Source organism: Humulus lupulus, chromosome 2 (assembly GCF_963169125.1).
Source record: "Humulus lupulus chromosome 2, drHumLupu1.1, whole genome shotgun sequence".
Classification (NCBI taxonomy): Eukaryota; Viridiplantae; Streptophyta; class Magnoliopsida; order Rosales; family Cannabaceae; genus Humulus; species Humulus lupulus.
Genome location: NC_084794.1, coordinates 40,636,734 through 40,651,990, shown reverse-complemented (window position 1 = coordinate 40,651,990; position 15,257 = coordinate 40,636,734). Strand labels below are relative to the sequence as shown.

General features: G+C 37.9%; 1 protein-coding gene across 1 annotated transcript; it reads right to left on the bottom strand.

The window, feature by feature from the left end:
- Positions 1–6,921: 6,921 nt before the first annotated feature.
- Positions 6,922–10,529, bottom strand: LOC133817711 (uncharacterized). The gene is made up of 7 exons (XM_062250292.1): positions 9,986–10,529; positions 9,335–9,475; positions 9,138–9,251; positions 8,879–9,052; positions 8,140–8,255; positions 7,558–7,648; positions 6,922–7,421 (listed from the first exon to the last, which is right to left on the bottom strand). The coding sequence occupies exons 1-7, from the start codon at positions 10,403–10,405 to the stop codon at positions 7,416–7,418; spliced, it is 1,062 nt and encodes a 353-aa protein (XP_062106276.1). The 5' UTR covers positions 10,406–10,529; the 3' UTR covers positions 6,922–7,415.
- Positions 10,530–15,257: the final 4,728 nt, after the last annotated feature.

Genomic DNA, 15,257 nt, shown 5'->3' with positions numbered 1-15,257 from the left:
GAACTGGAATCTGTGTAAACAGTTAATTACCTGTTATCCCCAAAAATTGGAGATCATTGACGTGGCAATAGAGGTGACAAGTGGCAGTGCATGGTCCGTAAACGACACATTAATAGTCAATAAATATATTGGCTCCTCAGAGTTGTGATAAAGTGATCTGGCTTAGGAGTGACCCGGTAGACCAATGAAGAATTTTCACTGGCCAGTCAAGTGTCATGACCGACCAGGCATGACCTTGTACGACCAGTCATATGATTGTCTGCCCAGGCATAACCTTGTTTGCCCAGGCATGACCTTGTCCGACCAGTCATGACCATGTTCGACCAGTCATGACCATGTCCGACCAGTCATGACCTGTCTGCCCAGCCAAGTGCATGTCTGCCCAGTCATGACTTGTCTGCCCAGCCAAGTGCATGTCTGCCTAGTCATGACCTGTCTGCCTAGTCAAGTGCATGTCTGCCCAGCCAAGTGCATGTTTGCCCAGTTAAGTTCGTGTCTGCCCAGTGAAGGTTTGGGCGACCAGACTGAATGTGGTATGGATCGACTAGATAGAGCAAGACTATGTCAAGATTCCCATAAACGACTTCAACAAGAATCGGTCTTAGCATACGCGGGAATCTCTCAATTTATCCCACGAATTTAGTGTATTTTTATATTTTGAATATTATTGTAATTTTAATATAATGAGAATAATAAAATATCCCGATTATGGGGGATATCATCTGTACGATCCTGAGCCTATAAATACAAGGCTTATGACATCATAAAGAGGACTTTTGGGGGAACTGTTTGATTCAAATTCTTATTTTCTAGAGAGAGAGAGTACTTGTATTTGGGAGAATTCTTGTATTCTTGTAATATGCACTGAAGAAACTCAGTTGACTCAGGTTCATCTGATCTTGAGTGCAGATCTATAATCACAACTCTAAGTGGATTAGGCTATTACCAACACATTGGGGCTGAACCACTATAAAAATCGTCTGTGTCGTTTATTTCTCTTGAAGGATTTTATCGTTTTTGACATCTACACGTCGTTGGCCAAAAATGCGGTCAACATTTTGGTGCTTTCATTGAGAGCCTGAAGAGAAAGACAGACGGTCCCTGAAGTATTATGGCGCCTAAGAACACCAATGCGGCCTCCAAGAAGACAGGCTCTTCTAAAGAGCCTGCCATATCAGAAGGTCCTAGCCTTCAAGATCGTGAAACTGAGCCTAGGGTCATGCTCGAGGACGTGACTCCAGAAGTCGAAGAACTCCAAGAGGCCATGGGGGCCTTCCAGGAGGAGATGGTACAATTCCACGCTAGACAGGAGGCGTTTGCTGAAGAAATGGCTAGGCAAAAGGCTGCGTTCGAGCAGCAAAGACGGGAGATGGACGCTAGGAGTGAGGAGATCCGACGATAGCAGGAGGAGGCCGATAGGCGACATCATGAAGCAGTACTTGCTCTAGAAGCAGCTACCCAATTGGCCCAAGCCAATGCTCAAGCCACTGCACAAGCAACCACCCAGGGAGCAAGAAATAATAACGTTGGTCGAAGGACCACTGACAGAGCCGATTCTCGAGGACCGGGCAGAAGCAGGAGTAACCCCCCTGGTCGGGAAGATGATGGGGACCGATCCAGAACTGCCTCGACGCAAAGGGAGCACTCTAGAACCCCCTCCAGGAGCCACCGATCAGAGACTTCTAGATCAGAAAGTCACCAGTCGGGAAGTAAAAAGACTCCACCCAGGCAGGATTAGACCAAGACTCCTCGAGAGAATAGGACTTCACAATTCAAAGATGGGCATGGTCATGATGAGGCTGATAGTCATCACACCGACCAATCAAAGGAAAAGGAGGGCAATGACCAACAAGGAGGAAAAGACTGCCCAAGGCGTACCGAAAGGCCTCCACTGCACCCCGGCCAGCAACGTAGTGGGAGAACGCAAGTCTCGCGTAGTAAGCTCTCTGGGAAATCGAAGAGTACGGTGGTCGATCGAGCAGGAGAGCAGGCTTCCCGAAAGGATCTAAGGGATGTTATCACCAACAAGAGGATGACCGTCCCGGTCGAAGGGCAAAATCTGGACCACCCTGCCAATCAAGTAGAAATACTTGACGACGGCGCGCCAGATGGTAATGCCCGACCAGGCGGTCAAGATCTTGGGACTCCATCAGTTGCACCAGCCATCCAAGCCCAGCTGGATGTACCAGCAGCTGCAGTGCAAGGTTTGTCAAAACGACCTTCCAGGATAGATGCAATAGACCACCGGAGTGGCAGCCCATTTTGTGCCCAGATTAGAGCAACCTAGCCACCGGCAAAATATAAAGCACCGGTACTGCCAATATATACAGAAAAGGCAGATCCCATCAGACATATTGGGAATTTTGAGGACCAGATGGAATTGCTAGGAGTAAGTGACGATTATCGGTGTAGAGTTTTCCTGACTACATTATCGGATACTGCCCAGGAATGGTATTGGAAGTTTAAGCCGAACTCCATTACCTCTTGGGAAGCATTCAGGAAGGAGTTTTGTAGACAATTCAACACTGCCCAGACTCCACCAGTTTATGCAAACCACTTGGCAGATATCAAACAAGGAAAAGATGAGTCTCTAAAGAATTATATACAGAGATTCATGAGAGATGGCAATAGAGCAACTGCTGTAAGAGACGAGGGGAAGATGGTTGCCATATCTGTTGGGATAACTTATTAGAGCCCTTTGTGGGATAGTATACATAGAAATCCAATTTCAACACTTCAGCAATTTCTTGACCGGGCGGACAAGTATATGAAATTGGATGATGCAATAGAGAAATAGGAGAATGGCATAAACAATCCGGGCGGATCAAGTGACTCTGGTGGAAGGAAACGTGGAAATAACGGGTCTGACCACCATGAGGAAAAGAAAGCAAAGTTGAATTCAAATGAAAAGCCAACCAAGTATGAGCCTCAATTCACTAACTACACCACTCTCTCGACCAGCCGAACGAAGATATATCTTGCTAGTCATGAAGAGGTTCCCTACAAGAAACCTCCACCCATCAGGAAAGAGATGAGGAAGAGAGACATGAATAAGTTTTGTCGTTTCCATGGAGATTATGGTCACGACACGAATGAATGCAATCACCTCAAGGACGAGATAGAATTTCTTCTTCGGTCGGGCAAGTTGAGAAAGTACCGGGCAGAGACACCCCAGGGAGAAGGAGGCAGCAGTGATCCTGGTTTCAAGCGACAAAGATCTCCACCCTTGAAGCCCGGATCTGTGGACTTTACCTTAGACACTATATGTGGAGGTCCACACTTGGCTGAGGAAAGTAACGAAGCAAAGGAGAAGTATGCTGAGCGGGAGTGCTAGGATCAGAAACCACTGGAGTGGCGAGCATCAGAGGATATATTATTTTTAAATACCGCTTGCAGAGTGGTAGCTTGATTTCGAGTTGTTTGACTTGTTATTTAAGTTTGGTTTATGAGTTGGTTATTTGCTAACCAGTCATTTTATTTTTGAAAATTTTTGGTTGTTTAAGACTCGTTATTAGACATGTTTTGTCCTTTTTAATTTACGAGTAATAAAAGAGACTACGCGTAGCGTGGTCGATTCTTGCTACAAATATGCATTTGTGTTAGTTATCCGAGAAATGTTCAACTGGTCGGTAAAATCGGACAGTGTTCAACTGGTCGATACGTTCAAGCAGTGTTCAACTGCTTGAATATTTTCAATATATTCTGTGTTTCACGAGCAATTAACTGCTCGAACAGATTCGGTCAAGTAGCAAGTGACTAAGGATCTTTCAACCCTCGATCACCTGGGGGGCACATGGGGTATACTGGTATATAATGTAACACAGGCAATAAGAGCACGAGTTAATATATCTGTTTTAGGCTGACTTGTAAATTTTCGAAGTCCAAAAAGGCCATTAAGCTAACTTGTTTCACAAAGCTTAAGTAACTTGGAATTTTTTAAAATTTCAAGTTAGGAGCAGATATTCGTGTGACAATAAACATTATGCTCATGAAATGTTAGAGCAATAAGAGTGTGAGAAAGTATACTTAGTATGGACTTATGAAATGTCTAGAATTTCTAAGTTAGAAAACTAAGTACTCATGCGAAAATATAAGGCATACATCAGAGTGACTTTACTATTCACAAAAAACTTATAACTTTTTAAGTCTAAAAAGACTTAGAATGTTTTAAGTTAACAAAGAAAAGTAAAGTATAAATGCCAACAGCTCGGTTGTACGAGAAAAATATCAAAGCTGCTAAGTAACAATTGTCTTCACAACAAAAAAGAGTAAACTACTGGCAAGGTACAAAGTCTAGCTGATAAGGTGCAACATTTTCCTGGTCGGGAGGAATACAACTTCCCTGGTCAGCTGAGCATGTATCACTGGTCGAGTAGGAAACTCTATTGTTGAGCATTACTAATAGCGAAGAGTCGCTACTTGGAGGAGTATCGCTCGGTTGCGAGATGAAAGTATCAGAATTCGTGTGGTTATCACCTCCCTTATAGTCGAAGCGATTCCTCTACAAAAAATAAAAATGGGGAGGTGAGTAGCCGTACAAATATAATTCAATAGAGCAGTGTTTATTTTTCTACTTAGAAAAAATTTATCTAAAGAAGAAAAATTTTAGCATGCATGGGAAAAAATAAATTTAGTGCCTAAAAAGTGCTTAAGATCCCTAGGGTGAGCGTGAATTAAAAGTTTTGGACATAGAATTTTTTTTTTCCAAGTGGCGTGCCAAGTGCCTAGAGCATGCCATGCTTGGTCCGAGCGGCGTGCCTAATGCCGAGGAGCTGGGCGATGCATCCGATCGGATGCCTAGACACCCGATGAGATGCGCGCATGGAGCTGCTGTCCGAGGAGATGCGCGCCTGGGGTCCGAGGAGCTGCGCCTCATCCGAGCGGTGCACCTGGTTCAATGAGCTGCGCACCTTGCGTCCGAAGAGCCCAGCGCCCTTGGCGTGTCTACGTGGGTGTCCGACCGGACACCTAGTGTCCGAGGAGGCGTGTCCGAGGGCTCTGTGGGGTCTAGTCTAAGCAGCTCAAGCGTGCGGGTCTGAGGTTCCGAGGGCCCTAGTCCGAGTATAGCTAACATCCGATCAGATGCCCTCTGGACCGAGGGGCTATTGTATGGTCCGATCGGATCATACTTTTTATAAAGAAAAAAAACCAATGGCCAAACGGCCATACCCCATATCTCATGCCCAAACCTCACCATAAACCCTAAGCCGAAAGCTAAGCCTAAAATCCCTAGCACAAACACATTTTTTCACCCAAAACACACAGCCATAAGATCAAAAAATTGAATTTGAAGAAATCAAAAGGCAAGTGCAGTCGTGGGTTTACGTGAAAGTTATTGACTGGATAGGAGCTTTTGAATGACCTCAAGAACATTTTGCTAGAAGAAAAGTTTATCATACGAGAAAATCGTATAATAAACTTGGGGGACAAATGTTATCCCAAAAAATTGGAAATCGATGACGTGGCAATAGAGGTGACAAGTGGCAGTGCATGGTCCGTAAACGACATATTAATAGTCAATAAATATATTGGCTCCTCAGAGTTGTGATAAAGTGATCTGGCTTAGGAGTGACCCGGTAGACCAATGAAGAATTTTCACTGGCCAGTCAAGTGTCATGACCGACCAGGCATGACCTTGTCCGACCAGTCATATGATTGTCTGCCCAGGCATAACCTTGTCTGCCCAGGCATGACCTTGTCTGCCCAGTCATGACCATGTCCGACCAGGGACCAGTCATGACCATGTTCGACCAGTCTGCCCAGCCAAGTGTATGTCTGCCCAGTCAAGTGCATGTTTGCCCAGTCATGACCTGTCTGCCCAGTCATGACCTGTCTGCCCAGTCAAGTGCATGTCTACCCAGCCAAGTGCATGTCTGCCCAGTCATGACCTGTCTGTTGAGTCAAGTGCATGTCTGCCCAGTTAAGTGCGTGTCTGCCCAGTGAAGGTTTGGGTGACCAGACTGAATGTGATATGGATCGACTAGATAGAGCAGGACTACGTCAAGATTCCCAGAAACGACTTCAACAAGAATCAGTCTTGGCATACGCGGGAATCTCTCAATTTATCCCACGAATTTAGTGTATTGTTATATTTTGAATATTATTGTAATTTTAATATAATGAGAATAATAAAATATCCCGATTATGGGGGATATCATCTGTACGATCCTAAGCCTATAAATACAAGGCTTATGGCATCATAAAGAGGACTTTTGGGGGAACTGTTTGATTCGAATTCTTATTTTCCAGAGAGAGAAAGTACTTGTATTTGGGAGAATTCTTGTATTCTTGTAATATGCACTGAAGAAACTCAGTTGACTCAGGTTCATCTGATCTTGAGTGCAGATCTATAATCATAACTCTAAGTGAATTAGGCTATTACCAACACATTGGGGCTGAACCACTATAAAAATCGTTTGTGTCGTTTATTTATCTTGAAGGTTTTTATCGTTTTTGACGTCTACACGTCGTTGGCCAAAAACGCGGTTAACATTACCTTTCCGCACTTTAATTAATTCAAATTGTTTAACTAATTTGGTAATTACTAAAAACGAAATTTCAATTTGGAAAAAAATAAAATCCAAATAATTCTATTTTTTCATGTCTAGATTGATTGAATCAATAAGTTAATAATTTTTTTTTTAAATTTACAACAGTTATAAATACATAAAAAATATATATATTATAAAAAAAAATTCTTATCAAATTTGTGAAAAATATTTCGCTTTACTTTTTTCCTGACCTAATTATTTCCTTCAAAATAAAAAATATTAAATATAAATTTAAGCTTTTTTGGTGTTCCGACGAACATGTCGATTGAATGACCTAGAAATGTGTTCCTTATATTTCTGCATAGTTATTACCGTCACTCTATCAAAGACAAAATCGTATTCGGCTTAAATTTGAGGAAGAAAAACGACATGCTGTTTAAAATTTGAGTTGTCGTATTTCAAGCTCGTAACGACAATATTATTGTTCTAGAGAATTGCCAAAGAAAAGAACATACAAGAAAACATCTGATAGCCCATATATCCCCCCAAAAAAAAACACATCTGATATATTGTGTCTATATACTATATTGGTATATCATATATCCCCATTTATATGTGTATAAATAAATAAATATATATTTTTAGCGCAATTTTTTTGTTTGCATGAATGTAAGTAATAACTTTATACAACAAATTTACCAAAATCTTGTCTTCTTCTCCTGAGACCATAACTTATAACATATATAACAAAGACTTGGCTAGACCTACCTCTTTCTTCCCTCTTCCATACCATCATTTCCAAATGCATAAGCAGTGAACAGATCCTCCAATATTGACAATTCCTTTTACTTTGCAGCACTCTCACCATTCATTAAAATATTTGGTTGGTTCCCAACCAGAAAATTGTCATGTATACCAACAAATTTAGTCCTGGCCAAAAAAAAAAACAAAAAAAGCTAACTGAATCCCATGTGAGCAAATATTGATGCCCTTGGCTTCTATGAACATGAAGATAACAAACTGAACTTCTGAGACAGGTCTTATGGTTTAGAATGTTGTTCCTTACCTTGGATTCATTGCTTTGACTTGATGAAGGGTCAGAATTTATATTTACTGATGTTTCAGATGTTCTTGACTCGGACTTCTCGTTTGAGTAACTAGAGGAGGCAAATAAGAAAATTATGTCAAACTTCTAAGAATAAGACCAAAAAAACCACATTGAGATATAAGAGTTTCAAGAATTTTCTTTTATCAAAATGGTCAATAACAAAAGGATTAAGTCAACAACAAGTGAAAGAAAGATAAGATGTCCAAAATCTAATTGCTTGCACTTAAGAATGAGGACACAAATGGGCAAAACCAAGTTGACTAGCTAATGACAGACACGTGATACTGAAGCAGAGAACAGAAGTGAACCAAAACATTTCAGATGATTTGCATGATTTAAAATACATGGTTTTCTAGTAAATCCATTATTGTTTATATGCTTTTTGGTTTTCAAAAGACCAATGATGTTTGTCACCATAACAGGAGAAGAAAGCATAATCTATTGGTTATAACTCAAAGGAACATGGAAAAGAAAAATAGACAATTCCTGTGCAGTGATGAAAAATTTAACATAAGAAAACCACTGAAATGAGATGCTTACGTTGACAGTATTGTTACCCAGATGAGCTCCACACAGTCCACCCAAAGCAGCCTTTGTTCAATAGGGACCACACCATAGGTGATTAGATGAGCAAATGGCCAAAGCTTCCAACCAGCCTGTACAGCCAAGCATAACAATAAATAATGTTAACATAAGAAATAAACAGAAACCAAAGTATCAGTTGAGCCCTTACTCAGATGATCTCAAACAATACAAGCACTGTAATCATATACCGAAGAAAAACAAGTTGAAATGAATTGCTTACTTGTTACACTCCTACAAGTTCCAGTAAGTTTCATAATAAAATTTCTTTGAAAGGTCATATACAGATTTACATTTCACACCAATTTAAAGACATAGATGCAATGCAACCACTGTCTAAACAAAAGAAGATAAAGACTTAGAAGCCTAAATCATCCCTTCATAAAATTTGGACATAAATTACCAGGCTGCCAAACTCATCATGATTATTAAACAACCAATCAAGAAATGCATATTTAGCTGCTGCATCAATTTTTAAACTTAGTTCCCCCTTTTCTCTTTTATTGATTGGGTCATGTACTTATACCATAACAGCAATGTGCAATAGCATGTATCCACCAAGTGAACCTAAATGCATTCGATAAGTGGCTGACAAATTTAACCAAAGATCAGGTCAATATGTGTAAAAATTCTTTGACAGAAAACGATTCATGCTTATCTAAACTGGTTTATGAGGATAAGCATAAGAGTTTCTTACAGTCAGCATGGGCCAAAATGTTGACTTCAGTTCACTCAAAAGACTGATTGGGGATTCAAAACGTAAGAGCCCCAAAACGAAAAAATAGATACTGTTCCAAATTGCCGCCCATACAGTTTGGTCAAAGGCAACTTTGGCTGGAACCACCCACCAATCCTCAAAAGGGAAAAGAGCCTACAAACCAAAGTCAATGATTTTCAGCCATTCACAGCAAACCAAGAAACAAGCCAAGAACATGTGATCTGAAAACAATTATCACCTCACAAAATTGGTAGTAGTAGTGGGAAAGGGAGCCATGGAGAGTAAAACCAACAAGGCCTGATCTGAACACGCGTGTTCTTTCAATTTCAAAAAGCGGTTTTCCTTCATAACACTGTATATTTAAGGAAAGATAATCAAGAGATCACCAAATGTAAAGGAGTTATGATTTCATGACGATTTACAGTAATGCCTTACTTGTGCAATCCAATCTCCAATGGCGTAGACAACACCACTAATTGCCATTTTGGACAGAACAGGATTTGCTTTGAGCGCTTGTTCATAGGCAATCCAATTGTGTTGGGGTGCATATCTTAGAACCTCATAAATTGTCCACCCCTGAATAGTAATAAAATATAAATAAAAAAGAGCTCTGATGTGCAAAAGGATACAACTTTGCCAACTTATCAATTACTTAGACAAATTTGATTCCACCAAAATCATTTTTGTTTTAAAATCTCACCAGTCTTCATAAATAAACATCCAAATCAATCAGCTATCAAGAAGAACCGCATAACATAATTGCTGGAGAATTAACACTACATTGAAAACACTAGCAAAGAAAGATGGCACTTTAAGCAAATTATTTAACAAAAACCCACCACAAAAGTCATAGAACCAATCATAAATATATAGATAAAACTCTCACCTTTGGGAAAAAGCAGAAAGAAAGACACTTTGGCAATATTTTCAGCACACATAATTCTCAAGTATCACTTTTAAAAAAAAAAAAAATCAAATCAAAGTATACCAATTTCTGAATCTCCAATATCCATAAGATTACTAGGAAGAAAAAAAAAACTGATAAAGTACCTCAATTGCATAAATAGGATCATTGAATTAACTCACATGCCAGTACTCGTGGTCAATGGTGAACAACTTAGTTATAGCAAGGGTCCCAAATCCGAGAACAATTGCAGCGTTTATAGCTCTGCTGGTCAATCTATCCCAATCTTCTTCACCACTCACTGAAATGGGTAAAATAGACGAAAGAGGCTCAATTTTTTCAGACCCATCACTCAATAAGGCGTTAGCTTTCTCCTTTGACTCGTTAGGCCTCCCCGGAGCCAACTCTTGTTCCTCAATGATGGCACGGAGGACCCAGTTTCTTCTTTTTCGGGTAGAGAAGACCCGTCTAGTTTCTGGGTCTAACTTGGTGATGAGTTTGGTAGATAGGAGAACTCGAGTAAAGCTGGAGTTGTTAGATTTAATAGTGAGGGAAGAGACTCCATGACCACTATGACTGATGATGGTGTTAAGAGTTGCCATTAATGGTCTAGTGTCAAGTATGGCATCAAGCTCAAGCAAATAGCTAGCACTTGATGAGAAGTTTGATCATACGAAATAATCAATATTACGTACTACACATTAGTTGGTTTTGAAGATAGATCGTTTCTGGCCTTGTGATCTTCTCTGGTCGGTACTAGAGTTCTCTTATTTACGCAACTAAAACGACTTGTCGTCTAAAGTTTATGCTGCTGGTTGAATTTTCTAGTGCCACCAATTACAATAATTATGAGTAATGATATGTGCACCAAAAATATGCACATAAATATTACACACAGTAATGTTATTGATTTTTAAAATAGTGGGTCTTAGTTTTAATAAATGTGATTGGCTAGACTAAACTGCCTCATCAATTTGTATAATATTTTGGTGTATATTTTGAGTGCACGTTACTCCAATAATTATACTTAGTCTTCTTCTTCTTCCTTTTTTATTTTTATTTTTTTAATCAGTTATCAATTTTCAATTAAGATAATATACAACTATAATTATTTTAGTTTTAAGAAGGAGAGCTTATAAAGGATTGAGAGGATGGTAGTTTTATTTTTTTAGTTTTTATTAAGTTTGATATTAGAATTTAAGTTGGAAGGAATTAATTAAATATAATGATTGAGTTTTTTACATAATGTGGTGTAAAATACTTAACAATTTTTATTTAAGTTGAAGTAAAAATATGACATTTTATTGTAGGCATCTATAATTGACTTTTGAGTAATGATATGTCCACCCAAAATATGCACATAAACGTTACACATAGTGATGTGATCATTTTTTTTCTTCAACCAATCACACTTCACTAAACTGAGACCCGCTGATTTTAAAAATAGTACCACGTCACTATGTGTAATATTTGAATGCATATTTTGTGTGCACATGTCAATACTCTTGACTTTTATGTGTACAAAGGGATACAATAAGGTATCTAAGCATGCCCAAAAAATTTGGGAGCATTTGGAGTTGATTAAGGTCAATTTTGAAAAGTTGACCAGCAGTGTTTCAACATGTTGTATGAATGTTGCGACATGTTGCCTAACTGTTTCATACAATTATATTTGTTTAGCTCCAAATGATGTGTTTAAAAACTCTAATTCTATTAATTGAGTCTAATGATAGTGCATATACTATAAAATGAGTCTTTTAGAATTGTAAAGTCTTGATCACACTTTTCAGCACTAATTTGGCGTCGATAGATAACCGAAGTTTTTTCCATTTGCGTCAGTTCTTTAATCGATGACTATTCAAGTGTCACAATTGGTATGGGTATTAGCAACGGTTCTTAACCGACGCTATTGGTACCAATAGCATCAATTTTGCACTGTCGACCCATTTATTTTAAAAAAAAAAAAAAAGATTTTATTTTACATTCAATTCATTTATTGCCCAGAATTGAGTTAAATCTAATATCCAGAATCAAATGCAAATTAATAAAATCACAACCAAACTCAATAAATCTAAAACTTACAAAGTCAAATGTAAAACTCAGTATATTCATAATTTACAAACACAATAAACTTAGAAATTACAAACTCAAATCACAATAGAGAAACCTTATCAAATGAATACAATATCAAACCCATAATTTTAAAAAATTAATCAATCCAAAAACAATATCCCGAGCCTTGAACACAGCCCGAGTCTCGTGAGCCATGCAACAACCCCTCTCCCTCTGTTGACCACCACCACCACTACCAATGTCGATAACCACCACCACCGCCACCTACAAAGTAGTAAAAAAATGGATCTCGGAGATTAAACCCACCAGATCTATGCAAGATCCCAATCCCGAGTCTAGGACCCCACAAGCTTCACCTTGCCTTTGTCGTCGTCGGAGATGTGCTTTAGAGAGGGAAGGAAGGGCGACGTGGTTTAGATTTCAGAGATGGAAAGAGTGAGAATGAGAGAAGGAGTGATGGTGGTGACATGAGAGAGGGTGAGAACGGCTAAATTATTTTCAAATGAGAGAAAGAGATGAGTTAGGGTTAGGTCAAATGGATTTGGGCTTTTTAATTTCGAGCCTTTTTTTTTAATAATTAACCCATTGGTGTCATTTTAAAACCGACGCTAATGTTTTTTTTGTGTTGGGCCTTTTATTTTTTATTTTTTATAATAAGCCCATTGGCATCACTGCATAACCGACACTATTGATATCATAACCATCGCTATTGATATCAACAACATCGGTTTGAACTATCACAAATGATATCAAAAGAGTCGGTTTAGAATCAACGCTAATGGTCTTCACTAACAGCGTCAGGTGGTGTACCGACGTAATTAACAAAAATTAGCGTCAGTTTAAAACCAACGTTATTGAGCTTATTTGATAAATTGTAACGGTGAGTGTGTAAAATTGATACAAAAAAACGACACTAAAAGACATTTTTGTAGTAGTGCAACTTTATCTCTAACCCATCTCTCTCTAGTTTTCTAAGAATACTCATTTTCTCCAAGAAACTCGCCAAGAATTGCTTGACTTGTGTGAGTTTCATTTTATTATATTGACATTTCATTTTGATATTATAACATTTTGGGTACAATCCTCTGGAGCAAAACTCAAATTTTTTTTTTCTGGAAGTGTCAAAGATGAAGCGTTGATTGGTTTGTTGGTAGGCACCTATAATGTTTAAACGACCATGATCATAAGACTCTCCAATGGATGGTGTAAATTTTGTGCCAAATTTGGCTCAAAAAATGAGCAAATGCTATGTTTGACCCAATTTTTACAATTGTATTCCAATGCATAGGTGTTAATTAATTCAAAAAAGTCAATAAAGTCATTTAATTTTTATTGAAAAAATATATAAATAAATTATTAATTAAGTAAGTAAAAAGTTAAAAAAAAAGCTTTCAATTAATATAAAAGACATTAATTAGTGAAAAAGGCAAATAAAAAATGTAACATTTATTATATGCCAAATTTGGCTCATGCTATATTTTGTGCCAAATTTGATGAAACTTTTAGCATATGCTAAATTTGGCATACCTTTAACAACACCATTAGAGCTATATTTTTTCAAGATGGGCTAAAATATAGCAATGCACCACTTTTATAGGACTTTGTTGGAGATGCTCTAAGGCAGAGAAGAATGTATCACCGCCAAGAGAATAACTCTCTTTGACTTCTTGACATATGTCGAAAAGCAGCCTATGGTTGCAGTCAATTAAAGTTGAGACTCTTGAAAAGGACTCAAATGAAATGTAATGCTTGAGAGGTTACTAAACAACTATTCTCTTCTCATCCTTTGGCAGCATAATCTGAAAGACCCCCAATTTGACACGTGTCAAACCAAGAACCATAGACAAGTACTTAACCATGCCTCACTCCAAAATATCATAAGTCAGTTTCACAAGAGTTGTGTAAGAACTACCCTAGTCAATAACGATTCTACTTCAAACATTTTGACTCCTTCTAGAAAAAAAATTCAGTGGGATGTTGAGTCTCGAACTAGCAATACTAATATCTAGCAAGTTGAAAAATAAAGCATGATCCAATGTATTGTATTGGATTATGTATAAGTGGTTTTTGTTGAACTAATTGGTGATACGTTGGGAATGTCGACTGACCCAAATCGTAGTACAATGTTCTGCATGTGATTATTATTGTCTGATATTTGAAGACGACAAGAAAAACGTCCTTGAGCTCGAGACCCCAGTTGGTGGATTAGAGAATGCGAACCCCAACCAATGCCTAACACACCAGATATGTTTGTTGGGGTTTTATGCCCTAATTGAAACTCAAATTCTTTGTAATCTCATTTTATTATCAATAAAAGAATAGAAACCATTTTTTGACTTGGTTAATCTTTGCTCACATGTTTTATTTTCATGATTATTTGTTTAATATAAACTTCTATTAAATCCCGAGCATATAGCTAATCTTATTTATAGTGACGTAATCACAGTGGAATATAAATATGATTATATGTTCAAAATAAGTTAGTCCTAAGATTAGTCAGTGCACAAGATTTACACTGACTTTCCAATCTACGATATGATCTACTTGCACATTATAGTGTTATGTTCTTTCCAGAACATTAGCAAAGTAGATAAGATCGGATGTATTTGTTACATCGGACAGGACCGATATTGACAGCTGATAAGATAAGTAAACATACCGTTATTATCTATTCTAGTCATATCATATAGTTGACCATAGGTCAATTCAATCTCAATTCTAAGTGGTTGGTATTCTAACTGATTGTATTATTTGATTTATTTGACTTGTTCGTTACTAGCTTACCCTACGGACTAGCCCATACTTACATCTTGGGAACTCGGTAGTATAATTGAGTGGGAGTGTTAATCATAGATATGAACATCTATAGCTTCTGATGAAGAAGTGAAACGATGGTTTCCTTTTAGTTTGGTTCAAGGTGTTAAATGATAGAGATCTCATTTCAGTAATTAAATTAGTTTACTGAAATATCATTTACAAGGAACTAAGTGTTTTAAGGATAAAATACAATGAGGGGTAAAACGGTATTTTAGTCCTATCTCATTGTAGACCATCTATAGAGGATTGAATGACAATTGTGGTTGTAACAATGGATAATTAATAGTGTATCTATATTTTTTATAGAGCGTTTTATGAATTCAAGAGTACAATTCCGAGTCTATAGTGGAGTCACGAGGAATTAATAAGTTAGTAAATTTATTTGTTAGATTTATGATAACTTATTGGAGCTTGATTTCATAGGCCCATGGTCCCCATTGTACCTTGGATAAAATCATCTAGATAGTCTCAATTAATTGATTTAATTATCAATTAGAATTATCAAAGTTGACTAGGTCAATTTTGGATAGTTTCACAGAGTTATGTAATTTTGAGAAGAAAAGA

Bases quoted from the DNA above. Each gene is read 5' to 3' on its own strand.
- LOC133817711 (XM_062250292.1), bottom strand. From the start codon at position 10,405: ATGGCAACTCTTAACACCATCATCAGTCATAGTGGTCATGGAGTCTCT. The intron at 9,252-9,334 runs GTAAGGCATTAC...TTAAATATACAG, and splicing joins TTGGAGATTGGATTGCACAA to TGTTATGAAGGAAAACCGCT. The intron at 7,649-8,139 runs GTAAGCATCTCA...TGCCTCCTCTAG, and splicing joins TGGGTAACAATACTGTCAAC to TTACTCAAACGAGAAGTCCG.